Raw genomic sequence first — 27,800 nt, forward strand, 5'->3', positions numbered from 1 at the left:
AGTGGCAAGAGTGGGGGGAAATGCAAAGCTCGCTACAACCTTTACCTGTGGTTATCCCCCCCTTCGAACAGGTTGGTATTGACATTGTGGGGGCTCTGGATCCCAAGACAGCCATGGGCAAAAGGTCTATCCTGGTCAAAGCCATTCCTTTGAGATCGATCACTGCCCCTGTGGTGGGCAGTGCAATGATGTTTTTTTTTTCACCGCATGGGGTTCCCAAAGGAGGTGGTGCCCGATAGGGGTACCAACTTCATATCAACTTATATGAAGTCTCTGAGGAAGGTGTGTGGGGAAATGTACAAGTTCACCACACCTTACCACCCCCAAAGCAATGGTCTGGTTGAGAGATTCAAGCGCACTTCGACGGGCATGATAATGGGCCTGTCAGAGCCCTTGAGGCAGAAGTGGGACGTCCTCTTGCCATGCCTTCTGTTCGCTTACAGGGAGGTGCCTTAAAAAAGGCTTGGCTTTAGTCCTTTTGAGATGTTGTATGGCCACCCACTGAGGGGGGCTTTGAGTCTGGTAAAGGAGGCTTTCGAGAAGGCCCCTAGTAAACCACCCAGGATGTATTCAGTTACATGCTAGCTTTGAGAATCCAGACTGCCCGCTTCAGAGCTCTCGCACTAGAGAACCTGGAAGCAAGCTAGGAAGACATGAAATGCTGGTATGACTAGAATGCCACTCTGGTGAGTTTCAACCTGGTCAGAAAGTGTAGTTGATGGCGCCAGTGGACCCTAGGGCGCTCTAGGACAAGTGGACTGGACCATTTGAGTTGCTGGAGCGCAAGAGTGAAGTCACCTACCTGGTGGACTTGCAGACTCCCAGGAACCCCTTGAGGGTCCTACATGTGAACCGGCTCAAGCCACACTTTGAGCGGTCTGGATTGTCCATTCTCCAAGCAACAGATGATGGGGTGGAGGAAGAGAGTAAGCCTCTTCCTGACCTCCTGTCTGCTGGAGAAAAGGATGGATCTGTGGAGGGAGTGAACCTCTCCTCCTCCCTGACCCCAGAGCAGCAGAGGGACTGTTGCCAGGTGTTGGGTCAGTTTGCCTCACTGTTCTCCCTGATCCCAGGGGGTCACACACTTGGGTACACACGATGTGGACACTGCGGACAGTTCTGTGAAACACAAAGTTTACAGAGTGACTGACAGGAAGATGAAGTTTCTAAAATGTTAGCGTTGGGGGTTATTGAGTTTTCCAGCAGCCCTTGGGCCAGCCCTGTGGTTTTAGTTCCAAAGCCTGCTGCTCCTCATGCCACTCCAGAACTCTGGTTCTGTGTGGATTACCGGGGACTCAATGCAGTCACTAAGGCTGACTTGCAACCCATCCCCCGAGCTGATCTGCACATTGACAAGTTGGGAGCTGCCAAGTACCTAAGTACGTTGGATCTTACCTCTGAGTACTGGCAGAACGCCCTGGCTGAGGGGCCTAAGGAGAGGTCTGCATTCTCCACACCAGATGGGCACTACCAGTTTAGGGTGCCCTTTGAGATGAAGAATTCCCCTGCCACCTTTCAGAGGTTGGTCAACCAGGTGTTGGCTGGACTGGATGATTTCAGTGCCCCCTACCTGATGACATTGTTGTGTTCAGTTCCACTTAGGAGGAACACTTGCAGCACCTCTGCAAAGTGTGGGAGGCCCTGCAGAAGGCAGGCCTCACTATTAAGGCAAGTAAGTGCCAAATAGGGCAGGGTTCTGTGTTGTACTTGGGACACCAGGTGGGGAGTGGCCAGGTGGCATCCCTACAGCCAAAAATTGAAACCAGTCAGGCTTGGGAGCCCCCAAGACCCAGACTGAGGTGATAGCGTTTTTAGGTCTCACTGGATCTTATAGGAGGTTTGTCAAGGGGTATGGCACAATTGTTGCACCCTTGACGGAGCTAACTTCCAAAAAGCAGCCCAGAAATGTGATCTGGACTGAGTCTTGCGAAACAGCTTTTGATGCCCTGAAGACTGCCATGTGCACAGCACCTGTGCTGAAGGCACCGGACTACTGCAAGGAATTTGTTGTGCAAACAGATGCCTCAGAGCATGGTATTGGAGCAGTACTCTCACAGCTTAATGAAGAGGGCCTAGCTCAACCTGTAGCCTTCATTAGCAGGAGGTTACTCCCCAGGGAACGTAGGCGGAGTGCAGTTGAGCGTGAAGCTTTTGCTGTGGTCTGGGCACTGAAGAAGCTAAGACCGTACTTGTTTGGGACTCAATTCCAGCTTAAGACAGACCACAGGCCCCTCAGATGTTTAATGCAGATGAGGGGTGAAAATCCCAAATTGTTGAGGTGGTCCATCTCCCTATAGGGAAATAGCCTTTACGGTGGAAAATCCCCCTGGCACCGACTACGCCAATGCTGATGGTCTGTCCAGATTCTTCAGCCTTAGTGATGAGAACTCCCATGAGGTTGGGTAGTTGCTCCCCACTTCAGCTGGAGGGTGGGGGGGTGACACGTGTTAGGCTTGGCATCATTGGCATGGACTCCCCTAACTTTTTGCCTCTACTTCCCAGGTTGTTTCTGTGTGCTGGACTCTGTTCTTGCTGTTTTGTTTGCTCTGGACACTTTACCACTGCTGACCAGTGCTAAGGTGCAAGTGTTCCCTGTATAAATTGTACGTGTACATTGGCTTATCCATGACTGGCAGGTTTGATTTACTAGTAAGTCCCTAGTAAAATGCACTAGAGGTGCCAAGGGCCTGTAAATCGAATGCTACTAGTGGGCCTGCAGCACTGGTTGTGCCACCCACATTAGTAGCCCTGTAAACATGGCTCAAAGCTGCCACTGCAGTGTCTCTGACTGCGGTTTTAAACTGCCAATTAGCTCTTGCCAGGCCTAAACCTTCCCTTTTTATCCTTGTACAACACCCCCCTAAGGTAGGCTCGAGGTAGCCCCATGGACAGGGTGCAGTGTATGTTAAAGGTGGGACATGTACTTATGTGCTTTACATGTCCTGACAGTGAAATACTGCCAAATCCAGTTTTCAATGTTGAAAGGCCTATCACTCTCATAGGTTAACATGGGGGCTGCCTTTAAATATTATTAAAGCATAGGTTCCCTTTGGGAGCAGATAGACATGTGGAGTTTGGGGTCTCTGAACTCACAATTTAAAAATACATCTTTTAGTGAAGTTGTTTTTTAGATTGTGTGTTTTAAAATGCCACTTTTAGAAAGTAGGCATTTTCTTGCTTAAACCATTCTGTGATTCTGCTTGTTTGTGGATTCCCTGTCTGGGTCCAAACCCCTGAAAATCAGATTATTTCTGGAACCAAGAGGAACCTCTGCCGAGGGGAAGAATTGAGGAGCTGGAGGAGGAGTACTGCCCCTTTGCCTGGGACTGTTGCTGGGTTGGCCTGCAGAAGCTGCTTCTGTCTGAGAGAGGACAAAGACTGACATTTGTGTGACTTCCACTGGTGAATAATCTCCAAGGGCTTGAACTGAGCTTGCCTCCTGTTGTTGATGTCTCAGGGACAACAAAGACTTCTCTCTGCCAGCATTTGGGCTGTCTGCTGAGAGTCCTACCTCCCGAGTGGTGCCCTAACCTGTCACTAGGCCCTTGAAACGTGCAGCTGATGGAAAAGGACAGAAATCCACGCAAAGACCGCCGTGCAGGGAATTTTTCGACGCACCAACCACCTTGTGGCTGATAAATGGCACACCACCAGCCTCACAGCTAAAATCAATGCTCCACCTGCATCACGGCTGGAAGATGGATGCAACGTAGCTGGAGAAATTACGCATAACAACCGCAGTGGCTGGTGTTAACGACGCAAGCCTCCACGCAGAACCGTTTCTTGACATCGTGTGACCGGATTTCTATGCAACATTGCTGGATGCGGAAAATCAATGCAATGCCTGCCCAGACCTGAGGTGCCCATACGGATCGACGCATCGCTCTCATGCAGGAGAGAAGAAACGACACACGCCAACCCAACTGGAGAAGGAATGATGCACGGTCTCACTTGCAGGCCTTTTCCGATGCCCGTGCGGCTTTATTTTGATGCTACCCAGGTTCTTTTGTGTGTTAACAGTGTTCTCACTGTTTTGAAAGGATTTAGGACTGTTATTCTTTTTTAAATTCTTAACTTGACTTGTGTATGTCGGATTTTTGTCATTTTGGTCTTGTTTTGTTTAGATAGATATTACCTATTTTTCTAAACCTGTGTTGTTTCATTTTATAGTGTTTTCACTGAGTTACTGTGTGTGGTGGTACAAATACTTTACACATTGCTTCTGAAGTTCAGCCTGTCTGCTTGTGCCAAGCTACCAAGGTGGTGAGCGGAGGTTAACTGAAGGTGATTCTCCTTTTCTCTGACTAGAGTGAGGGTTCTTGTTTGGAAAGGGGGTAACCTGACTGCCAACCAAAGACCCCATTTCTAACAGCACTGGAGAGACAAAGCCAACCCAGTGAGAAGTTAAAAGAAAAGGTGTTATCCTGGGATTTTCTTTTCAAAGGCAAAAAGCATTGAAAAAAAGACACTGGCATGCAAAAATGATGCTTGCTTGCGTGATAACATTAAAGGCAGATGTACTGGCTCTGCTTACTCAGACTCTCTTCCAAGAGAGGTGTGAATTGGATCACTGTGCATGCACAGTGCAAGTGATTTTTCTCACTCCCCAAGAATGTAGGTGAAAGTGTACATGATAACGCTTATACAGGTAAAATGTGCAGAGACATTCATTCCTCAGGGCATATCTAAATACCAACAGTCATTTACAAACTCACCCTGGCATTCTTGTGGCACACAAAAAAAGCACCTGTACAGTGTATGAATGGTTAAGTGCCTAACTGCTGACTTTATCTTATGGAGAGATAGACATAATTTTTTACATGTAACGCAAGGTGAATTGTTTAAAAGTGTGTGCAACCAACATGTTTAGCATGAGGGATGAAAAGTGTTTAACCAACAAGTATATCATCAGGAATGATGTCTGCCTTAGGGTGAACACCTCAGTCCACGTCATCACAGTCATTGTTTCAAGTCATGGCCTTTCAACCTGCAAATCATTGCCATCTGGTGTAGTCGTCTAATTAACTAAGCAAACAAACTAAGAATACCACGCTTATAATTAATTAAGTTGCCACATTAAAGGACAGGACTAGAAGAAGCGTTCGTAATTACACAGAGTGAGGTGGCCACTCCATCAGGGATCAGAAATCAAGCTGGTAGGAGGTGGCAGCTCTTACTGGCTGTAGCTGTTTGCTGGGGACTCCAGATCAAAGCATTTATTATGGAACTGGATGCAGAACATCAAGGAAGCTGTGTTTATCGATGTGGACAGCCCTGCCCCAAGATAGAAGCCCTAAAGTCCTGTGCTGCGAAATGAGAATGGTCATCTCGGGGTCAGGTTGTCCTATATAAAAAGGGGGGACCAAATAGGGTAGCCATATTAAGGTCAGTCTCACAACTGAGCTCTGAGAAAATAATTTAAGAAAAGGTTGCTACAGTGACAAAAATATCAAAAAAAAGGATTGCTTTATGTACATAATGCACACATGACATAAATAATCAAATGTATCTTGAATAAGTATAATTTGTTGATGCAAAATAGTCTCTCATTACTATACAAGCTGGCCTTAAGCGGCAAAACGGTACATCAAACAACCAAGAGTGACATGTGAGCCAGCAATGATCCTCTAGGCGAGAGACAAGCTTTACTATATGTATATATTACAAACTCTGTAGCCAGGCCTAAAAGTGCAGATACAAGAACGACCTGCACAGGATGAAGTAAAGACGCACATGCAGGTTTTTGAGTTTGAAGCACAGTATCTTCTCCGCCCTATTCTTGCATCTGCAGCAAGCTGTTCTTAAAGAGCAACAAGGATTTTCTGGGAAGAGTCATCTGGAGGTAATCATATCAAAGCGCTGAAGATGTTGTGCCATTATTATTAGAACAGTTAGCACATGTCAACTTCTGTACTTAACCTTGTACAGTTTAAGCAGTCTTGGCATCAACTTTGCTTTTTATATATACAGTGTTTCTAGTGGTGTACCAAGAAGAACAAGTTATTTTCCTTCAGGAAAGCCTTATCTGATAGAGACATAGACTAGCCGCAGATTCCTTACATTACAATTCTTCCCAGGTGTCAGACTGGATCCGGAAAAGTTTTTCAGCAGCACCTATGCACATCGATAGAGGGTGTCGAGCGACTCCGTATCACCGTCATGCTCTGGATATGACGTCGGTGGAGTCCATATAGTCCCTCCCCTGACGCCCGATGTCAGTTTCATCTCCACACAACAACGCAGAGCCACTATAGAAACTGGCAATGGAACAGTGTTTGGCAAGAGAGGTAGATGTAAATTTGAATGTACAACTACCAAATTGAAAAGCATGGCAATAGAATGCCAAGAAAGTGAGGCTGAAGTAACATAAAACAGTTCGCAGAGCGGGGAGGATGGGTGGGTCAGTAAAAAAATCTGTGGATAGTCTATGTCTCTACCAGATAAGGCGTTACCGACGGTAGCTAACTTGTTCGTCTGACAGAGACAACTGGCCGCAGATTCCTTATCTTAAAATGAGATACCAAAGCAGTAACAACCTAGGAGGAGGGTCTGCGAACACATCCTACCCATGTCCCGCAAGAAACAACCGGTCAAACTAAAGGAGTAGTAGACCAGACAAGAGCGAGACAAGGTCAGAGGAAGAATTCATCTTACTGGAAGAGTGTGGACAACTCAAGGTATAGTGTAAAAAAAAGTATGAAATGCCATGGGGGCAGAGCGAATGACAACGAAAATGAATCTGTTGGTAGAGAACAACAACAGGGAAGTAACATGAAGCGCTCCAAAATGGAAGCGGAAGGAAGGTGCAAAACTCCTTAATGGTCACTGCAATGTAACCTTAGAGGATATGGAAAAAGGGAAGCAATGCAATTATGCTGCTCCCTCGAGGGTGCATAGGCAAAACCTGCATGAAGAAGGAAGCTTAACTCAGAAAGGGAGAGTAACCCAAAATACGGAATGCACATCCCCAGGAACACCCAAGGGGAAAATCTGAGGAGATGTGAAATAGAACTGGGAGATACATAGAGGTAGTTGACAGAAGGCGCAAAAGGTAATCCATATGCCTGACATACAATGGTTAAATGTGAGGTCTGGAAGATACATGCCGAGACACCAATCAGCATAGAGATAGATGAAAAGACACTGATGTGGCCATACATATGATATTTATAGATATGCAGAGGGTCATGTGAACACAGATGCTGATATAAAAATAGAGACATAGACCTATGAAGCAGAAATAAGTATACATGCCTATATGTATATAATATATGGAAAACATAGAAACAAAAGAGTTGCGCAACAGCACAAGAGTAAAAGAAAAGAGGGGATAGAGAAAGTACACCCCTCAAGAAAGAAAAGCCAGCCAAACAGAAAAATCACTGCAAGCGAACTAAAAGTAAAAATAGGTTGGTAAAACCACCCGCTAATAGGAATCAACAGAAACCTGGCAGTGCATGAAAAAGTCCAACACGAGGCATACAAATGTTGCGCGCAAACCACAGAAAGGTAAGGCAATAGCAATGACTATTCAGCAGATAGAAAAACAATTGCTGAAGAAAGGAATGAAGGAAAAGTGGCAGAATCCCAGAGGGATAGCCAGCGTACAAGAAAGCAATCCATGTGTGGACCCAAGAATGAAATATAAGGAATATTAGTCCTCTGCTCTTAGAAAGGTGTCCGAACACTGGCCCTGCATTAGTCAGCAAGGTCAAATGAGAATGGCCATAGCCATGGACAACAGTACTAAAGATAAAAACAATATGAGGTAGGAAGAAGGAACTATCCGACGGAAGGAAGAAATATGAGTGCCATCTGCAGCAGACATAGAAAGGAAGAAGCAACTGCTAGGTCTGAAATGCTACATAAAAATGCCTTAATAAAGTGGTCAACAAGATGACCGAGGCACACAGAAGGGGGAAAAAATCTCAGGAAAGGAAAGAAACCCCCTAATGGGGCAGAACGTAGAAACAGGAACCCATACACAATTGGATGATGCCCCAGACCTACAAGAACAGGGCAGGGGAAACAAGAAATAGGCATATTAACAGGGTGGAAAGAATATCCAAGTGTCGTTCCATTGGCAGGAGGAAACCTTTATCCTGGTCATCATGTAGTCATGAGGCACTAGGTACTGCCACTGAGGAATAGCTCGATACCCGAAAGAAGTACACATACATATGGTAAATATAAAAGAAGTAAAGAAGGAAATGTCTTCAGACACACCCGGAAGAGAAGCCTCCCTTCTCAGTGTGAGGGCCTGTGACTTCGGTCATTAAGCCACAGGGGACCATTATATAAACATAGAACAGATATATATGAATATATATATATATATATATGAATATATATATATATATATATATATATATATATATATATATATATATAGATATATATTTGTATATATCTATTCAGCAAAAAATGGGACCGCCTCCATGACCGCACCCAAAGGTCAGAAGGAGGATGAAAATGTCCAGGAAGGAGATCGAGATGATGAAGGTGGTACAAGGCCAGACAAGAGATAATAACTCAAGGGGGAAAAAGAAGACAGATTATGATCTCCACTTGTAGCACATAATAGTCAGAAGAGGTAGTTGTAAACAAAGAGGTACCAACATCTGAAACGGAAGCAGACCATGGAAAAGAAGTAGAAAACCAAGTCCTACTACAGCAAAGGAAAAGGACACTGGTAAAAAAACCGCAGCAGAGTCAAGAGTGAAACAAGGGTTATCACACTACTCCCAGAAGAAGCACTGAGCAAGTTCCCAGTAGGGAATAGATCATTATAAAAGAAAGGCCAAAAGCCTACCCCAATTGCTCTGGAAAGCAGGGACTGGAAACTTCTTTGGCACGAGGCAGAATCTCATCGAGAGCATAATCTCTTAGGCGAACCGCCTATCAGCAGAGTACAACAGAAACCTCCCTTTAAAGAGGTATAAGACCTAGAATGGGTCAGAAAATATAATAAAACCTGTCCACTATAGTGAGGTTAATAAACAGAACACCTGCAACGCAGGAGCACCACCCTGAGTGCTAGAACATGATAAGAAGAAAAGGACCTACAAAGAGCAGGAACCCACACTGGGTGTCACACTATAATCAAGAAGTACATCATCGCAATGGGGGCAGGAAAAAAAGTGCAACAGGGGAAAAAAATGCAACTGCCCCTGAACAATGGACCAAACCAGAAAAAGTCTCTGGAAAACAAAGAAGACTTACAACTGAGTCCCACCATGAGCATCTCTAAAGCTGTGTAAGGCCGAGTCGGCATGTGCTCCAAAAAGGGAGGTGCCATCAAAAGGCATATCCTGTAAAAATGTTTTCACTGCTTCTGAGAAATTGGAAGAACGTAACCAGGCCCTTTGTCGCAGCGCTACCGAAGAATCCATAATCCTTCCAACAGACTCTGCGGTATCCATACCACATCTAAGACTAAGCTTGGCAGCCTGCTGCCCACCTGTACAAAAAGCGTTAGAGCTTGTCTAGCCATAAGGCAGAGAAGGCAAAATGTGGGAGAAGCGAGCAAGGACAAAGGACGAATTGGTTGAACGCAAGGCAGAACTAGAGGAAGCGAAAATCTGCCTACCAAAAGCGTCCACCTGCCTGGCTTCACGTTCTGGTGAGCAGGAGGAACCTGCATAAAACTGTGTGCAGCCAAGGCAGTTTGCACCACAAAACTTTGAGTAGTTGGATGACGGACCCTTCGGAGCTAGCCTGTGTCTATGCAAGGTACAGCGCACCACAGAGGGGCCAGATATTAGCTGGGTCCAAACTCCCAAAAGGATATCATAAAGAGCTTCACAATAAGGAAGTATCGGCTCGACAGAAGACTGGTCAGGATGTAAGACACCAAGCAAAGGACCCGTGGACAACTGCACAGTAGGAAGCTGTTAATATAACACTTCCGGCACACGTTTTAACATGTCCACTAAAGCAGAAACAGCCTCTGAAGCCAACCCAGGGGATGATAGGAGGCTGGAAGCCAGCAAGGAGTCCAGACCACTAGCATTGGCTAAATCAACTTACCAATTTGATTGAGGAAATGGAATGGTGTCTGAATTGGGAAGCTGAGAATGGAAAGCAGGCCCTTCCGATGGAAGAACTGGAGGGGGAGCCTCAGAAGACATTGGAACAGCCGACTCCAATGGCACCGCTCCCAGCGTCGGAATGGAGACACCTCGACATTGGAAGGGCGTCATCCGACTCTGGGGATCCAACAATCAGGGCATGGAGCAAAGCCGCAGGTGCCCCCACCGCCAAAGGTGGCAAGGTAGAAATGGATGCTAAAACTGGAGTTGTAAGAGAGGAGACAGGTGCAGGAGATGGAAGCCATGTGCATCAGCGCCAAACCAACTCTGGAGTTGGAGTTGAGGGGCCTAACGGGCACTGACGACGAAGACGCCGGTGAGGACACTGTCAGGGCACCTGCCACCTCCTTAGGGCCCGAAGACGCTCTAGAGGGAGGGGAAGGTCCAAAAACAGCATGCAAGGATGAGTAATAGCCCTGCATCTGGGCCAGAGTCGCCTCGGCATAGAGTGCGAGGCTCGGGGGTCGACTCCTGCACAAGCTCATCCCCAGAGGAACTGGAGGAACCACGAGGGGAAGGTGAAGCTGGAGGAGGATGCGACTTCGACCGAGGGTGATGCTTACCTTGAGATGTCGCAGGATCTGGAGACTCTGAAGGAGCCATACGCGAGCGACCCCTGGAACGGTTGCTAGGATGAGTCGTAGAAAAAGGAATACAACACCTATGAGAAGACTGCACCACCAGGAGCTTCATCTGCTGTTCCTGGAATGCCTTAGACCTCAGCTGTTGACAGGCGTTGCAGTCGTCGGTATTGTGGTGGGTGCCTAAGCACCAGATACAAACTGAGAGGGGGTCTGTGGCCAATATTTGTCAAGCACAGGACCCACAAGGCATAAAGCCAGAAGGCATAAACACTGTTCCAACCCTGAAAACCACTGAGAGGGAAGGCCAAAAAATTGACCAGAGGTAACCACTTCTCCGGATCCACGTTGCTGAGTGGAAAAGAAAAAAATGGCGTCACCGCTTCGGGAGAGGGACTATATGGACTCCGTCAAAGTCATATCTGGAGGATGACATCGATACGGAGTGGCACAACTCCCTCTACTGATGCGCAGAGGTACTGCTGAAAAAGTATTCCAAACTCAGTCTGGAGCCTAGGGAGAATTCTAAGGTAAGGAACCTGCGGCTAGTTGTCTCTATCAGATTATTCATGAGTCTAGTAGTCACATGGGGGTAGGTTCCACAAAAATTAGAAACAGCCTTAAATGAGTTAACAGTATCTCAAACATGCACTTCGTAAAGTCCTTTGTGAAGTTCACAAATCAATAGTCAACGATGTAAAGAAAATAAATATCAAAAGAAAAAATAAGAAAACATGTTCCAGAATAATGAGAAATATGAATATGATCTTTACAATATGAACCAATTGGAAAAGGCAATATTGAGCATCTCAAATAGGGGACACAAAAGTAACGTGAAAGGATAAACTCGGACACTCTAAGTCTATACTGCATACAACTGTTAAAAGGGTATCATGTAATTACTGTGCAATAGTGCACTGTGTTTTCCTGATGCGAGAGACCAAGAAGTTTGGCAGTCTATAAGTACTATGGTTTTTCCTAAAAAATTGCAAGAAATACATAATAACGGGTAAAAATAAGCCATTATGCCATGTCGTAAATGGGTTTCACGGGATCACAGATTTTCAATACCGTAACTCACTAGTTTTTTCTCTGTGGCTACTTCCTCTTCTGCGTCAGATGAATTAATTGGTTCCTCCGCACTTGACCAGTCTTCAACTTCTTCTGCAGTATCAAGCGATTGAGATGCTCTTGCCCAGCCTGAAGTACAAGTGACATTTGTTACACAAATGACTATGATTTTTTTTTTTTTAAACAAACGTTGTAGAGTAATAGATCATAGCATAGATTTGTACTTAAATGTGGCATCAGCAGGAAAAATGTAATTATACATTTAAAGTAACTACTCACACATCCTATCATAGTTATGTTTCATACCCGGTGTGAGGTCCGCAGGACACTGTGTCCAATACAAAAAAGTAGGTTCAATGATTTAAAAAATGTGATTATGCATTAGTCGTAGGTTTAACAGTTGAGGCAATCAACTGGACCTAGATTATAGAAATTGTCCTGGGAGCAAAAAAGTTGTTTTGCTCATACTTTGCTTTCTGAAACAATTTCATATCACAGAATAAACTGATTTACATTGTGCTGATGCAGTTAGTATCCATACACTATAAAGTGGGAGTTCCCATAATTGTGTGGCGGCACCCGACAATACAAGTCAAAGAATGCTTTCCCCCTTGTGTAAGCAAGTGCTTGGAGTAACAAGCATTGGCAAAGCCAATAGGCATCGCCTATGGAAGCGCTATTGGCTTTGCCAGTGTGTTCTAGAGTGGCTGATGTTCAGTGTGGCTAAACGTTAGTGCCATAGAGAAGAGTGGTGTGGCATGTCAGAGTGAAATGGTGAAGAGTGGAGCAGAGTGGCACAGAGTGTTGTGTATTGGAGTGGCATAGTGTGGAGTCACGTAGAGTAGCATACAATGGAATGGCATAGAGTAGAGAGGACTGGTATAAAGTGCATTGTCAGAGTGCTGTAGAGTATAGTGGTGTAGAGTGCAGTGGCATTGAATTCATCAACCAACAATGCAGCGTCATTGATGGCATAAAATAGGCTTGAGCGGAGCATAGCAGAGAGCAGTGGTGCAGAGTGGAGTGGCGCAGAGAGGCATAGATTGCAGTGGTATGGGCTAAAGTGGCGTAGAGCAGACTACAGTAGAGTGGCATAGAGGGTGGGGAGTAGAATGGCGTAGAATGGTGCAGAGAGGAGTGGCATAGAACTGAGTGATGCAAAGGGCTGTGGCACAGAGTAGAATCGAGTAGTACGGAGTGCAGTGACTAGGGTGTAGAGTTGAGTGGCATACAGTACAGTGGCATAGAGTGGTGCAGTGTAGAAAATAGTGCTCCAGAGTGCAGTGGCGTAGAGTGGAACAGTGTAGGGACTAGTAGTAGCAGAGTAAAGTGGTGGAGAATGCAGTGTTTCAGAAGAGAGTGTCAGAAAGCAGTGGTGTATAGTATAGTAGCAGAGTAAAGTGGTGAAGAATGCAGTGTTTCAGAAAAGAGTGTCAGAGAGCAGTGGTGTATAGTACAGTGGCATAGTGATGTAGAGTGCAGTGACAGAATACAGTTATGTATAGTGCACTGGCAGAGAGTGCAGTGGCGTAGAGTGCAGTGGCGTAGAATGGCATAGAGTGCAGTGGCGTAGAATGGCATAGAGTGGAGTGGCATAGAGTGCATTGTTTCAGAGTGGAGTGGAGTGGTGCAGGGTAGAGTGCAGTTGTGTAGAGTGGCACAGAGTGTAATGGTGTAGAGTGCAGTGGTTCAGAGTAGATTAGAGTGGCATACAATGGATTGATGTAGAGTGCAGGGGCATAGAGTTGAGTGTTACAGAGTAAAGTGCATTGGCGTAGTGTATTGGCATATAGTGCAGTGGCGTAGAGTGCAGTGTTGCAGAGCAGTGTACAGTACAGTGGCGCAGATTGGAGCTGTGCAGAGTAGGTTGATGTTAGACTGGAGTGGTGTAGACTACAGCAGCAAAGAGTGTAATGGAGTAGAGCAGAGTGGCAAACAGTGCCTTAGTCGCAGAATGTTACAGGGTAGAGTAGAGAGGCATAGTGTGCAGTGGAGTGGAGTTGTGCAGAGTGCAGTGGCACACAGTGGTGCAGAGTAGAATGCAGTTGTGTGGAGTGGTGCAGAATAGAGTGGCATGGCATATAATGGAGTATTCATGGTGTGGTACAACATATTTTCAATTCAGCACTAATGTACCTTCAGATGCTCCTTGATAAAATTATGTTTAGCTTAGTTAGTTAAAAGCTGCAGTAACACGGAGAAACTGCTATGATTTATAGGGTGCTATTAATTGTATGGATTTGACCTTAGTTTTGAGTCTATGAAATGATGACATGTATGGATTTCAGTGTGTTTAAATACTTTCTAACCTAATGATCACATGATTTTAGTTTCTAATGTTTGCTTTGTAATTGGAATTCTATTGGCAGTTATTATTTACACTGATCTGTAGAGCAATGCTTTTATGGTTTCTGCATAAAACACATAAAGCATAATTGATTTTCAATTGAAATGACCATTACATTTGCAGACATACAGTTTTACTACTAAAACTATACAGTGCACAGATCGAAATGTGCGGAAATTGCAAAACCTAGTGTAATGGTTACATTTGATCATATTAAAGTATCTGTTTCCAACACTCTTCAAAAAATAGCAACAAATGTGCTTCATTTGTGTTCCTAATTCTGATATATTCTGAAATACTTACACAGTTCATTTTTCAAATGCTGTGTATTAGAACAAAAACTCTTTCCTACCCGAACTATCCAGCAACATTGTCACATAAATTCTCTCACTTTGAAGTCAGAAAAAGAAAAGTAAACAAGTACCCGCAGATGACAGCGCCTGACATTTGACCTCAGACTTACAATGCACAGCAAATGTGACGAGATGAGAACAAGATTTACAGGCCTGTTTACAGAAAGAGAGCAATCAGAAGGATACTGTAAAAAGGGTTTGGGCAAGGGAAGGTACAAACTCAAGCTGGACAGCCTAAAACAGATAAAGCCAGCAAATGGAAAGCAAGAAAATTTAAGTTATAAACCACAAAGTCAATAGCAAGCAATGGGCAGAATGCATTCCCAGGTCAGCTTTTTTAATGTCCCCAAGACGTCTTTAGCAAACAAGACAGCTTTGTTATCTGGTAGGGCGTGACCTAAAAAAGATGTAGGGGGTATGCTATCTGTACACCACCAAGGAGTTGGGGCATACTTAGTACAGATCAGAGGGTGCCCTAGTGGAGGGGGCACAGCCTTGGGGGCCCTTCACAAATTCCACACTTGTAAGGCTGTCTTGGGCACCTCTCCAGAAGCAGATTGGATGGGCTAATGCAGAGACGCTGCATGTGTGCAAAATCGCCGCTGGAGGAAGGTGCCACTTAAAGTCCCAGGAGCTCAGCTGAACAGAAACACTGAGTGACAGGTAACCCACAGCTTCGTGTTTTAGGGCTGTTCACGGTCTACAGCCTATGTACTAAGATACTAGGTTAGTAAGTGCTGCAGATAACACAATTATGAAAATGGAGTGAGAAGATGTGCATTTAGTACAAATCAGAGCCACTGTCATAATCTAGCCTCTTGTGTCAATATTTATAGTGGGGGTGTTAAATAGATTTACCACTACGTGCAGCACGCAAAAGTTATAGCTTGTTAATTTTTTCCGACAATTATTTCACTGATTGTTATTTCTGATTTAAACAAACATTGGCAATGCCAGTAGGTATGGCTTTACTATGCTTTACTTGGCACTCTCTGTAGGAGGCTGGCCTGGTTTGTAGTGGGTACCTTGGGTACTTACACCTTATACCAGGTCCAGTTATCCCTTATTAGTGAAATGTAGTAGTGTTCTAGCAGCTTAGGCTGATAGAGGTAGCTATAGCAGAGCAGCTTAGGCTGATAGAGGTAGGTATAGCAGAGCAGCTTATGCTGAACTAGGAGACATGCAAAGCTCATGCAATACCACTTATAGTTACACAGCACTTATACACAAGTAAAGACAATACTCAGTGTTACCAAAAATAATGGTATTTATTTGGGTGACACAGTACCAAAAATATCTTAGAGACAATACTCCTTCTGGAGGTAAGTAATATACACAATATATACACTAGACACCGAAATTAGACAAGTAAATAGTAAACAACAGGAAATGCTATAGAATGCAATGGGAGAAAATAGGTCTAGGGGCAACACAAACCATATACTAAGAAAGAGGAATGCGAATCACGAATTTCCCCCTAGACAAGTGTAGTGTGTGCAGAATTGCTGGGTGATTAAGAATACAGTAAAGGTAAGTAAATTACCCCACCCCAAAGCCCAGAAAAGCAGGAGTAAAGTACTGCAAGTTTCCTTAGGACACACTACACCTTGTGATTGGGATATTGCAGTAATCAACCAAGTCTGCAAACAACAACTGCTGGATTCCTGGACCTGAAGACCTGCAAAAGAAGGGGACCAAGTCCAGAAGTCAAAAGAAGTTCCAGGAAGGACAGGAGACCCTGCCAACCCAGAAGAGGGTGCAAAATAAGAGTTCCCGGTTAGTCGAAGACTGCAGAAATGCACTCTAGGAAGATGTCAGCGGGTTCCTGCATGATGCAAAAGATGTCCCACGATGTGAAGATGGATGCAGATGTGTTGAAAGTCTCCAATAAGCCTTGGTTACGATAAAAGTGTGTTTTGCGTCAAAATGGCACTGGCTGGACCCAGGAGGGACCTGGAGGCCTCAACTCTGTGGGAGGAGGAAGATGTGACTCTCAGCACTTTAGAGAGTCCTGAGGATGCCAGGCAGCGCCCACAGGAGTCCCAGGACACGGGGACAAAGGAGGTGCTAAACGCGGTTGGTGCAGCACAACAAAGGAAGGTCCCACGCCGCCAGAGAACAACTTAGCGAGTTGAGCGTCGGAGGATGGAGTGCTGGGGACCTGGGCCAGGCAGTGCACGAAGGAATTTTGCAAATAGTGCACAGAGGCCTCAGTATGTGAAGAAGACTCAGTACACAGCCGTCGCTCCCAGGGAAGGCAAGGTCTTACCTCCTCCAAATTGCGTCAGCAGGACCTCAGGACAGTCTATGTTGATGGGGTCCAACCTCTGTGTCCTTAGAAGCACACTCGTCGCTGTGAGAGGAGTCCAAGGGTACCGGTCGTCATGTTAGAAGGTGCCTGCTGGAGCAGGGGAGTGACTCCGTCACCCCACAGGAGATTTCTTCAGTCCTTCTGGTGCAGGGTGAAGACAGAGAGTCCTCAAGGCATGCACACTGTGGAAACTGTTGCAGTTGGAGCTGAAGTTGCAGAGGAAATGTATCCCTTGTGGATACTTTGTTGCTGTTACAGAGGTTCCTGGAGCAGGCTGCGGTTGATCCGAGGTCAGAGGATGAGGAAGTAGTTGCAGAGGATTCCTGAAAGAAACTTGCAAGCAGAATCTGAAGAGAACCCACAGGAGAGGCCCTAGAGAGCCCTGAGAGGGGGATTGGCTACCTTATCAGGCAAGGACCTATAAGGAGGGGTCTCTGACATCACCTGCTGGCACTGGCCACTCAGAGACCTCCAGTGTGTCCCTACACCTAGCAAAGCAAGATGCTGAAGTATGGGATACACTGGAGGAGCTCTGGGCACCACCTTTAGGGTGGTGATGGACAGGGGAGTAGTCACTCCCCTTTCCTTTGTCCAGTTTCGCACCAGAGCAGGGGACAAGGGGTCCCTGAACCGGTGTAGACTGGCTTATGTAAGGAGGGCACCATCTGTGCCCTTCAAAGCATTTCCAGAGGCTGTTGGAGGCTACCCCCCCCCCAGCCTGCAACACCTATTTCCTCACGGAGAGGGTGTAACACCCTGCTCTCAGAGGAAATGCTTTGTTCTGCCTTCCTGGGACTGGGCTGCCCAGACCCCAGGAGGGCAGAACTCTGTCTGTGAGGAGGTAGCAGCTGTAGATGCAGTGCAAGCCTCAGAAAGCTGGTTTGGCAGTACTGGGGGTGCATGGTGGAGCCCCCAGGATGCACAGAATTGGCTCTCCAATACCATATTTGGAATGGGGGGTACAATTCCATGATCTTAGACAGGTTACATGGCCATATTTGGAGTTACCATTGTGAAGCTACATAAAGGTATTTACCTATATGTAGGGCACGTGTGTAATGGCGTCCCTGTACTCACAAAGTCCCGGGAAATGGCCCTGAACTATGTGGGGGCACCTTTGCTAGTGCAAGGGTGCCCTCACACTTAGTAACTTTGCACCTAAACTTCAGCAAGTGAAGGTTAGACATATAGGTGACTTATAAGTTACTTAAGTGCAGTGAAAATGGTTGTGAAATAACGTGTGTGTTGTTTCACGCAGGCTGCAAAGGCAGGCCTGTGCAAGGGTTTGTCTGAGCTCCCTTTGGGTGGCAAAAGAAAAGCTGCAGCCCATATGGATCTCCTGGAACCCCAATGCCCTGGGTACCTAGGTACCATATTCTAGGGACTTATAAGGGGGCTCCAGTGTGCCAATTGAAATTGGTAAATTAAGTCACTAGCCAACAGTGACAAATTTAAAAGCAGAGAGAGCATAAGCACTGAGGTTCTGGTTAGCAGAGCCTCAGTGACACAGTCTAGCACTATACAGACTCTCTAAACCAACACCTCTGTTTTATTTGCATTCAACTGCAAAATGTTATTGCCCTTCTAACAAGAGACTGAGGCAAGACATTCCTGAAGTTGAATGGAAAAGTCAGAGTTACTACCACTACTTTTTTTGTATCGGAAACTGAATAACAATAGTAAAGTTAAAAATGCAAAGCCAAAATAATGAATGATTAAAGGGGTTAAATAAACCTTAAAACAATTCCACTAATTGTGCAATAATTCTCAATAAAACAATTTCCAGTGTTCTTACTTTTACAAAGCAAAATACTTTCATTCAACTACTAAATCTTAAGCAACAATTACAAAAGTACACTATGAAAACAAGTCCTTTCTTACACCACCTAAAGTTCTTTGGCCAAAAGTCTCCTAATGCTCAATATTGTTTAGTCTTTCAATGCAGTATTCGCCAACGTGTTCACAACTGTACACTATTATTGCAGACATTTATCAGAGTTTTCACAATGTAAAACCCTTCCTAGCCCATTTGTCAAAGGGTTCACAGTGTTAAACCTTACTCAGAGTGTACTGAGGCAGAGCGGCCCAAGGCTGAGTAAAGACGTTGTGGGCTAGAAACTCAGGACTGAGCAACACACAATAATAGCAAATAAACCAACGTCCACTGAAATGCCTTTTCTTTTTAAAAACTAAATGTACTTTATGGCACACACGGCTATGCTATACTCCAATCTACAAGCTTTCATGTGGAATTACACATCGGACACCCTCCTTTAGGGGCCTTGCAGACTAACCAAGATGTAATCACGTACTCAAAGAAACAGCTCAGCATCAACTAACTTTGCAAACGTAGTCTGCTCCCATTACCAGGCAGATATCATGTGAAACTTTATGCACCAGAAGGCTATCATCTTAAAAAAACAGCAATGGTTCTATTTGTGACTATTGGAAAACTTGAAGCTTTTCACAAAGATCCTCTGTCAAGTCATTCATTATGTAAAATGAGAAGCCTGTTGCCTTTGTCCCCATATTGAATAAACAATAAAGCAAGTATAATAGCTTTAAGATGAAGATAACAATGATCATGTTGTATCTGCCTAGAGAGGTCCTTCAAACAATTAGGCAACCATAAACTATATATTGCTATGAACATTAACTTACTAATTGAAACATCACACATTTACTGTGCTGCGACCGAGAAAATTATATATGTACTAAACCTCTTCCTTTTGCATTTATCAGAGGGGTAATGTAAAACCCATTCCTACCATACGTGTCAAATTGTCTATAACATAATGCCTCTTCCTACTGTGTTTGTTATGGAACGCATGATGAAAAAACGCTTACTATTTTAATTGTCAGAGAGTTAATTATATGAAACCCTTCTCTACTGTATTGGCAACAGAGTCAGAGCATGCAACACCGCTTCCTACTGTATTCGACCTACGGTCCGCATTAAGAATGTCCCTATCAGTTATGAGCCATCCATCTACTTCATAGATGGCTAGCACAACTACTTTTCAATTAAATGGTTTTAGAGATTAACATATGGGCACAGCCACAGCCCCTCTCTTAGTACTCCCCTTACAGTCTTGTTTAGTTGATAAAATAAGCTTTTGCAGACAGCTGTCCTGTTAAACCAGGGCTAAAACTTGGAGATACTGGATCCACATCCTGTCTAAAAAATATGTATAAAGTAGGACTCAAAGGGCTGATGGGTGACCATAGCTGATGTCTGCATGAGAGCTAGTCTCTCAGAAGAGAGGTGACATTAACTGAAGTCTGCATTTTCTGATGGAGGAGCTGAAGGTCTGCCTGAGTGCAAACACTCCTGCCTGCTGAGTGACAAAGGATAGGAGTCTGCCTAAGCCTGCAGTAGGAGACACTGTCCAGGAGGAGCAGCCCAGTGTGTGCCCATTGCTGTGGGACATCCAGGGGAATTGTGTGGCTAACAGGGGGCAAGGAGTGGTCTAGGCTGTTAGTGTCCCTCAGTTTCTCCTATCCTTATCCTGGCAGGAACTGCTCTTTGTAGGTGCCTGCTTGCGGCTGAAACTGCCCAACTGGTCCAGTCAGGGCTACAGCTGCCATAGGACGACATCAACCCAACCTGGGCTGCAACTACCTCATTGGCCTGGTCATGGCGGCCACTGCCATACAACATCAATCGACTTGTGGCTGGACCAGCCATGTGACGAGGCTGCCTCTGCATTCCACATACTTGGGCTGCTGCACTGCAAAGACTGGGCTTGGCAGTTGTATGTTTACAGGTGCGCCTGGCTCACATGGGAGCCCCAAAGGGTGCTCTTGCTTACCCCAGCTTACCTGGGGGAAGGATTCTGAAGTGCGGGATATTTTCCAGAGACAGTACCAAGAACGCCACATACCCACTTAGCCATCAGGGGTAAGAGGCTTGAAAACAAGCAGGGCGAAGTACACATATGGCTTGTGGGGTACATTTGAGAATCCACCTGTACCTGTGACCCATGCCTTCAACATCACTAGAAGAGGGAACCGGTCCTTAAGTGGTCATTCAGGATGCATTTAGTGAAGAAGGGAGTTATTAGCAGGTGTAGTACAACAAGGAGAAGGAATCACTAGGATCACTGGACTTTACCTTAACTTGATTTTTGCAGTATTTAGTAGCACTGTGTGGTTATTTCTTTTTCTTATGATATAAGCACTGGGCATGACATTAACTTGATTGTGCCTGTTGGTTGATAGTTCAGTTCTGGGCCTGTGCTATCCCGAGAGAAGCCTGTAACTTCTCCTCCTTGCTACATTGGGAACAAAGTGCAGAGGTGCTTGTACTTGGCCTAGTTTGCATAGCCATAATAGGACAGACCCCAGGACAACAGTGGCAAACAACCTCAAACACCACTGATGGGGCCCAGTAGCCATCGTCTGCCCAGTGCCCCCTTATGGTGTGTGACACATATTCTCCAAATTTCTCCTCCTCTGACTGGCCCTTAATTCACCAATCCCCCCCTCCCCACCCCCAGCAAGATCCGTCCATGGAATGACCACATACAGCAGCTGACCCAGAGAAGAGTGGAAAATCATGGGAACCCCATTAGCAAAACAAAGCCTTCCCTAAAATTAAGTGGGCTTCTGCCTCCATTCCCATTTCCTAAAGACACACCCACACTTCTCTTTTTCCTCTAAATATATATAAAAGAGGCACTGTCTGCCTCTCCACCTCCTCAGTGTTTCCCTCTTTCGACATACATTTAAAATTAACTGGCCTCCTGCTATTGCCCCTCCCTTGTCTCCGGCCTACCCGATTCATGTGACACCGCAGGGGAGACGGGGAAAGAATATATCACATCACCACAGCTAGGAAACAGGAACAGATCGTACTATTCTCAATGAGAGAAGGATATAGAGGACGTTTAGATCGCTCACCAGTAAGGATGGTTTTTCCAACTGCAGCATGTCACTTGACAATGAAGTTCCTTACCACAGTTAATCATAGGACCTTTGTGATACATCTTCTGCAGATTACTCCACAGAGATCTCATGCTATCAAATCTAAAACAAAGAACTTGAGCTCACTGGATAGCAATTTGCCTATCAAACAATTACACTTATGTGAAAATCTATTGCACAAAGCCCGGTTTGGAGACAAGCTGAACTGGAATGGCACCTTAAGCGGCAACATAAAAAAAACTATGGATTTCATCAAAAGGAAAAAGACTCCTTTTAAAATGTCGAGTGAAGATTTTTTCTTAGAACAATTAAACAACCTCACTAAAAACCAAGCCATTTAAAGCACACAAGTGCAAAGCGCATTCCAGTCCATGCTGGTTGTCAAATAACAACCTTAAAAGCAAGGCACCTAGCGCATGCAATCTCTACTGAGGGAAATGCAAAATAGGCACAGGGTACATGCGGAACTGAATTTAGTCAGTTTTGTGAAGTGATTTTTGAGTTTGCAATAAGGAAGAACGAGGCTCCTAACAACCAGGAATTGGGAAATCGCTGATGGGGGTGGGGGACCTTACTAGCACTCTCTCTTTTTTTTGGTAACTTTTTAGGTCGAGCATAGCAGGGCCCAAGCACGGTTTTTCCGACGTGTTGGTATGTATCAGGGCTTTTAACAACACCCACCTCACGCCCATCACTACCACTCTTTCGTGGGCTTGCCCTTCAAAAATCCTTTATCAATGGTGAACGGCTTATGTTTGTCCCTCCTTGGGGAGGTTTTGTTACCACCTTGGCCATCGCCCCGTTACATGGCTAACTGCATTTTTGCAGATAAGTTTGACTGCGAGCTATCTTCTATTTCCTTTTGTGTGTTTCTTATCGCTGATGCTCATGGCGGCCGTGGCGCTGTGAATCAGCTCTCTTATGTGAAACAGTTTTACTTTTAATTTTCAATTTATGTGGCAAGAAAAGTCTGGTAAGGTGTTTACAATGCTAACAGCTCTAACTTGAGCAAATGCGAGACCCGTTGCATTGCAAATGCTTATTTCTCATTTATTTGTGCTGGAAAATGAAACAATCTGCAGCATATTGCCGCTATTTACACCTCTTGTGTTGTCAGTGCTTTTGTGCAATCCTCCCAGGAGGTAAAACAATTCCTTTATCTCTCCTTGGAAGTTTATGGAAAGTTGGTAGGTATAGGTTTCAATATGTATAACTGTAAATCAGACAGCTGTACAGTACCAAAGGTGCTTCATTTTGATTAGCTCCTAGCTCGTCTTAGCCAGTAGATTCATAGCTAGCACCCGAGACATGCTTCATTCCATTATTAACCCAATACATCTCTACACCTTCTTCCCATAGGAGCTGCCTGTGAAAATCAGAAAATCAATAGTTCTGCTTCAACTGCAAGTTGTCTTTAGTTGCAGTGATTTTTTGCATATTTATATGTATGTACATATGTAATATATATATATATATATTTACTGAAAAAAACAAAGGTTACAGGGACGTTATAGTTAGGTTCTGAAATTACTCGTATAAAACCATAGAAATTCAGCAGTTATAGTTAGAGTACTTTGTTATCAATAATTTTATTGCAAATGCTGCAGTGATAATATCAAAGATGCCATACAAGATCTCATCAATTATATAACAATATGTGGAGGAATGAGCTGTGCATGGCAAAGTCGCAAGTTGTAGTTACCTTAGGGTCGAGTTATAGTCACTTGAAAGAACTCTAATTATAACTACTGAATTTCTATGGTTTGCACAAGTAAATTCTGAAATTAACTATGACGTCCCTGTAACTTTTGGTTTACATTATTCCAACCCCCGCCAGTGGGGGTTGGTCGCAAGTCTTTGCAGCTAAGTCCTTATAACCACCCGCGCCACTCATGGCCTTTGGCTGCATGCAGGTTGGCCACAGGGCCCGTCTCTCTCAGTGGATCTGTGAGTGGGTGCGTAAGTGTCTGAGTGGGTCTGAAAGTGGTTGTGTGAGTCTATGAGTGGGTCTGAGTGGAAGCACAAGTGTCTGAGTGGGTGTGTGAGTGAGTGCATGAGTCTCTGAGTGCATGTATGAGTGAATGAAATTAGTGTATGAATGAGTCCGTGGTTTTTCTTCCATTTTTTCACATTTGCGAATATTTAGCAAATTAGCAAAAATTCGCAAACTTTCGTGATTATTGCGTATTGTGTCGGAAAATTATTTTAAATCCATAATTTGCCACTAAAACACACCTATGCCACACCCCTGGGGTCAAGGTACCTTCAATCTGACCCCTAATGCCACTTTTAATTAGGATTTTCACCCCTGGGGACCGTTGTTCCGTGAAATAAAATGGCAGCCACAACTTTCTAATCAGGTTGCAGTCAGCCAATTACAGTGCTTCTTTTCGCAAGCGCATTCGCAAATTTCTGCAAAATATTCGCGAAATAATCTTGAAGTTGCAGCGGCCAGAGATCTACAAATTTGGATTTCCCTATATTTCTCAAAAACTACTCGACAGATTTACACCAAATAAGAGCAAGCACAATCTGCGTACCCAAAGCTATCTTTCTTCCAAATTTGGTTTAATTCTGTCCAGCCGTTCGGGCTGTAGTTATGTCTTGAGGTCAAATGGGAATTAACATGGGAAAAAACGCACCTTTTTTGACACCCCTTTTTTCTTGGCCCCCACTTGACGGATCATACTAAGACTTTGGGTGCACAACAACAATTACTGTTACACTTTTTATTTTATTTTTTTGTGAAGATTCGTCAAACGGCGCCAAAGATATAGGCAAGTAATTTTTTCTATAGAAACATTGTCCTAACTATAACTACCTAGTGGTGACTGCAACTAGGAGATATATATGTTGCAATGCGGTTGTGCTTTATATATATATATATATATATATATATATATATATATATATATTTAGAGAGAGAGAGAGAGAGAGAGAGAGAGAGAGTGTAGAAAGACTTATGCTTTTTCATAGAATTACAGTTTCCTTAGAAAGGTAATGAAGAGATACATTATCTGTAATTGTAGTAAAAAGTGGGATATTTTGAAAACTTTTTATCTTGACTGAAATTTGATAAGAGGTATATTACTGTTTCCAATTGTTAACGTATATTCAGTTTCAAATTCCATCTACATTATATTTTCCAAGTACAATAAAATGATATGGTTTAGATATTCTAGCTTTTTTAATGAAATGTTCTTTTTAATTGTTTTTCCTCAAAATAATGGTTCCTTCAAAATGTTTCCTTCAATTTAAGATTTATTTGTATTTCCTTAAAGCTAGTTTTGTATGATTTTATTTCCGCCAGTGTTTCCTCATTATTCATTTTCCCCATTAATTCATGTAGATAAATACATAATGCACTACCTAACAAACTAATTTGTGAATTTCACCCTAAGTTTTAAGGGTCTGATTTTCAATGACAGTATTATTCAATGAAGAGGGCAGTCCCAGGTAGAGATTGACTAGGGTGGACAAATACCTTGTGCTTCACCTCAGAACCCTCTGAATCCACCTCAGACAATACTTACCTTGGCGTTAACTCCATCTTGGATAATACTGCTTAATTATGGCCTCCTGACCAAACAATACTTTTCAGCATACAGTGTTAAAATTAAATTCTACTGTGCCTAAGCTTCTAATGGGGCAGATTGTTGCCTTCCCTTTAGAAGATTTTGATTAATAACTCTGCTTTCTGTCAGAATCTTGCATACCACTGACCTATCAATCTATCAATACATTCAAGGGAGTAAGTGTGCAACATTTTTTGTGAATCAGGTCCAAGCTTTGTAATACCGCAAACATAAATGGACAACTAGTCCAGAGAACGTGAAGTTAAAAATAATAAGGCACACCACAGACACTAAACAGCAATCTATACAAAGATCCAAAAAAGCAATCACACAAGATTCAATCCATAATGCCAGAAAGGTAATTTCCACTGCAAACCACAAAGCTGTACGGTATGATTACCTCTTCGGCGCATGGCCGCTGGTTCAAGGTTGGATGTACTTAGCCATCTGGCCTTTGTCAATGGTAGCACTGAACTTGAATCTGTGGAAGAACTTGTGGTAAGCTCCTGGTATGTATATTAAAGTATTCACTTTATAAAAAAATCGTTTAGCAGCAAACAGGTATGGAAATTCTCTGTTATACATTCCACATAGAAGGCCTGTAAATAAAACTAATTCAGAGATTGGCAAACACAATTTGGTCTAACAAATATTTCATAACTATATTCATTTTCTAAAAATAGACACTGTGTATGTGGATAGATATAAAGCAATTTAGTGCTAAACAGTACAGTATCGAAGTAACATTTTAGTACCTTCAAATATATTTCTACAAATGTTTTTAAAACTATGGCAGTCATAACGAACATGGCGGGATGCACCGGCGACAACTGTGCTGATGGTCGACAGAAGACCACCAGTGGTGGCGGCAGGCACCCCCCATATAATGATGCCTTGAGCCTCACCGCCATTGATGGTGGTGAGGGCCACCATGCGTCATGCTGGTGGTCTGTGGCGGGGTGGATGCTGTTCCACCCTCACTGCCACGTCAGCCAGACACTGCCATGCCTATCATGATGCAGTCATGGACGTGGCAGTGTATGGAGACGCGGCGATGCCAGTGGAGCAGCACCCCAGGAGGCCGTTCCCTCCCGGAGCAGCGCCACGGAACAGGTAAGTGCTGCCCGAGAGGGAAGGGGGGGAGTGTGCTGAACGAGTGTGTGCATGTGGGTGTGCGTGTGTGTGTTTGTGAAGGGGGGATGTGTGTCTGCATGTATAAACGGAGGTGGGGGATGGTGAGGGCCTACAGGGAGATCGGGAGGCGGGGGAGAGTTTAGGATTTCAGGGTTGGGGGCGGTGTCCCTGGGCTTGGGGGCGTATTTGGAGGTTGTGGCAGTGGGGGGGAGTGGGGGATGGGGTGTCACATACTTCTGACAGGAATGAGTATACTTGTGACACAAATGAGTATTCCTGTCACCAATATGCTTTCCGCCAGGGATTACCCGCCAGGAAATCCCTGGTGGAAATGGGATAATTTTCTCACTGGCGGTCTAGAGTCCACTGCCGGGTTGACAGTGGCTACCTTTGGCCTGGCAGTCGATTCAGGCCTGGCGGTGAGTGGTAGTGAACTGCCTGCTTTGCAGCCAGTTCACTAATGTCATCTTTATATGGAGGTCCTGCACCTCCATGCCGTCGACGGTAATTACCGCCACCGCCCCGCCTGCGGAGCAGGCTTTCCCGCCATGTTCAAAATGACCGCCTATGTCTAGAATTTATCTAAATGTGAGTAACTTTTTTTTCCCCCATATTTGTGCTTTGAGAAAAGCTAAGTCTGCTTACCCAGTGAAACTGGAATTGTCGCTGTACTTTAAGGGAACTGAAATTTAAATTTGTCTAATAAATTCTTCTTAACTGCATATATTGCTAAGTGTTCCTTTTGGAACTTTGCTCTCCAGCTGCTCCAAGATACTTACTCCAGAATTAATGCAGCTGATTTTAGTAACCTGGAGTCTTTTTACATAATTATTTTCATGTAATTTCTCTAATGGGTCTGCGTGAAAGTGTGTCCTCTTAAATAATCCTATGCCCTATACCATTCTTTTAGTGCTGACACAGGCATGAGTTAGTGGTCAGGAAATGAGAATGCAAATCTGCAGACAAGGAACAACACAGATAAATCCACTTGAAGTGGTTTCCCACAATGCTCTACAAAAGAATGATACTGGTTAATCTAATTAGGTCAGAGAACATGTGTGAGATAATAGCTGGATCCCATACTTATGAGTCTTGGCTTTATCAGGTACAACTGGCAATGAAAATAAGCCATTCAATTCCATTTAGTGATGGAGTGTTCCTCTGTGAGGTAGACATTCACCTGCACAGAATTTTGCAAAAGACCAATTAATTCATTTCCAGTAGCCTAATGGTTCATCACGGTGTGACCACAAAGCATGCTCATCAAACCTCAGCAAGAAGGGCAGGCACTGAATCTGAGCTGTAAGCTTACAAAGCTTGCTAACGCCCTACCACACATGGCACCAGTACTATTGTATTCTGAAAGACACTAATAATTTCACGTGCACTGCTAACACAGAAGATAAGTGTT

The 27,800-nt window shown here is 44.3% G+C and overlaps 1 protein-coding gene across 30 annotated transcripts in view; it reads right to left on the reverse strand.

The window, feature by feature from the left end:
• MCF2L (MCF.2 cell line derived transforming sequence like) overlaps nucleotides 1-27,800 on the reverse strand; it is an 828,274-nt gene that overhangs the window by 17,108 nt on the left and 783,366 nt on the right. For 17 of the 30 annotated variants that reach the window (XM_069204968.1, XM_069204983.1, XM_069204981.1 and 14 more), the window contains one exon: nucleotides 11,754-11,872. In XM_069204968.1, the coding sequence (XP_069061069.1) occupies nucleotides 11,754-11,872 (119 nt within the window). Of the gene's footprint in view, nucleotides 1-11,753; nucleotides 11,873-25,655; nucleotides 25,737-27,800 lie in introns of all 30 variants that reach the window. The other 13 variants (XM_069204978.1, XM_069204972.1, XM_069204974.1 and 10 more) reach the window with 1 other exon arrangement.

This window comes from Pleurodeles waltl, chromosome 8 (genome assembly GCF_031143425.1).
Source record: "Pleurodeles waltl isolate 20211129_DDA chromosome 8, aPleWal1.hap1.20221129, whole genome shotgun sequence".
NCBI classification, from domain to species: domain Eukaryota; kingdom Metazoa; phylum Chordata; class Amphibia; order Caudata; family Salamandridae; genus Pleurodeles; species Pleurodeles waltl.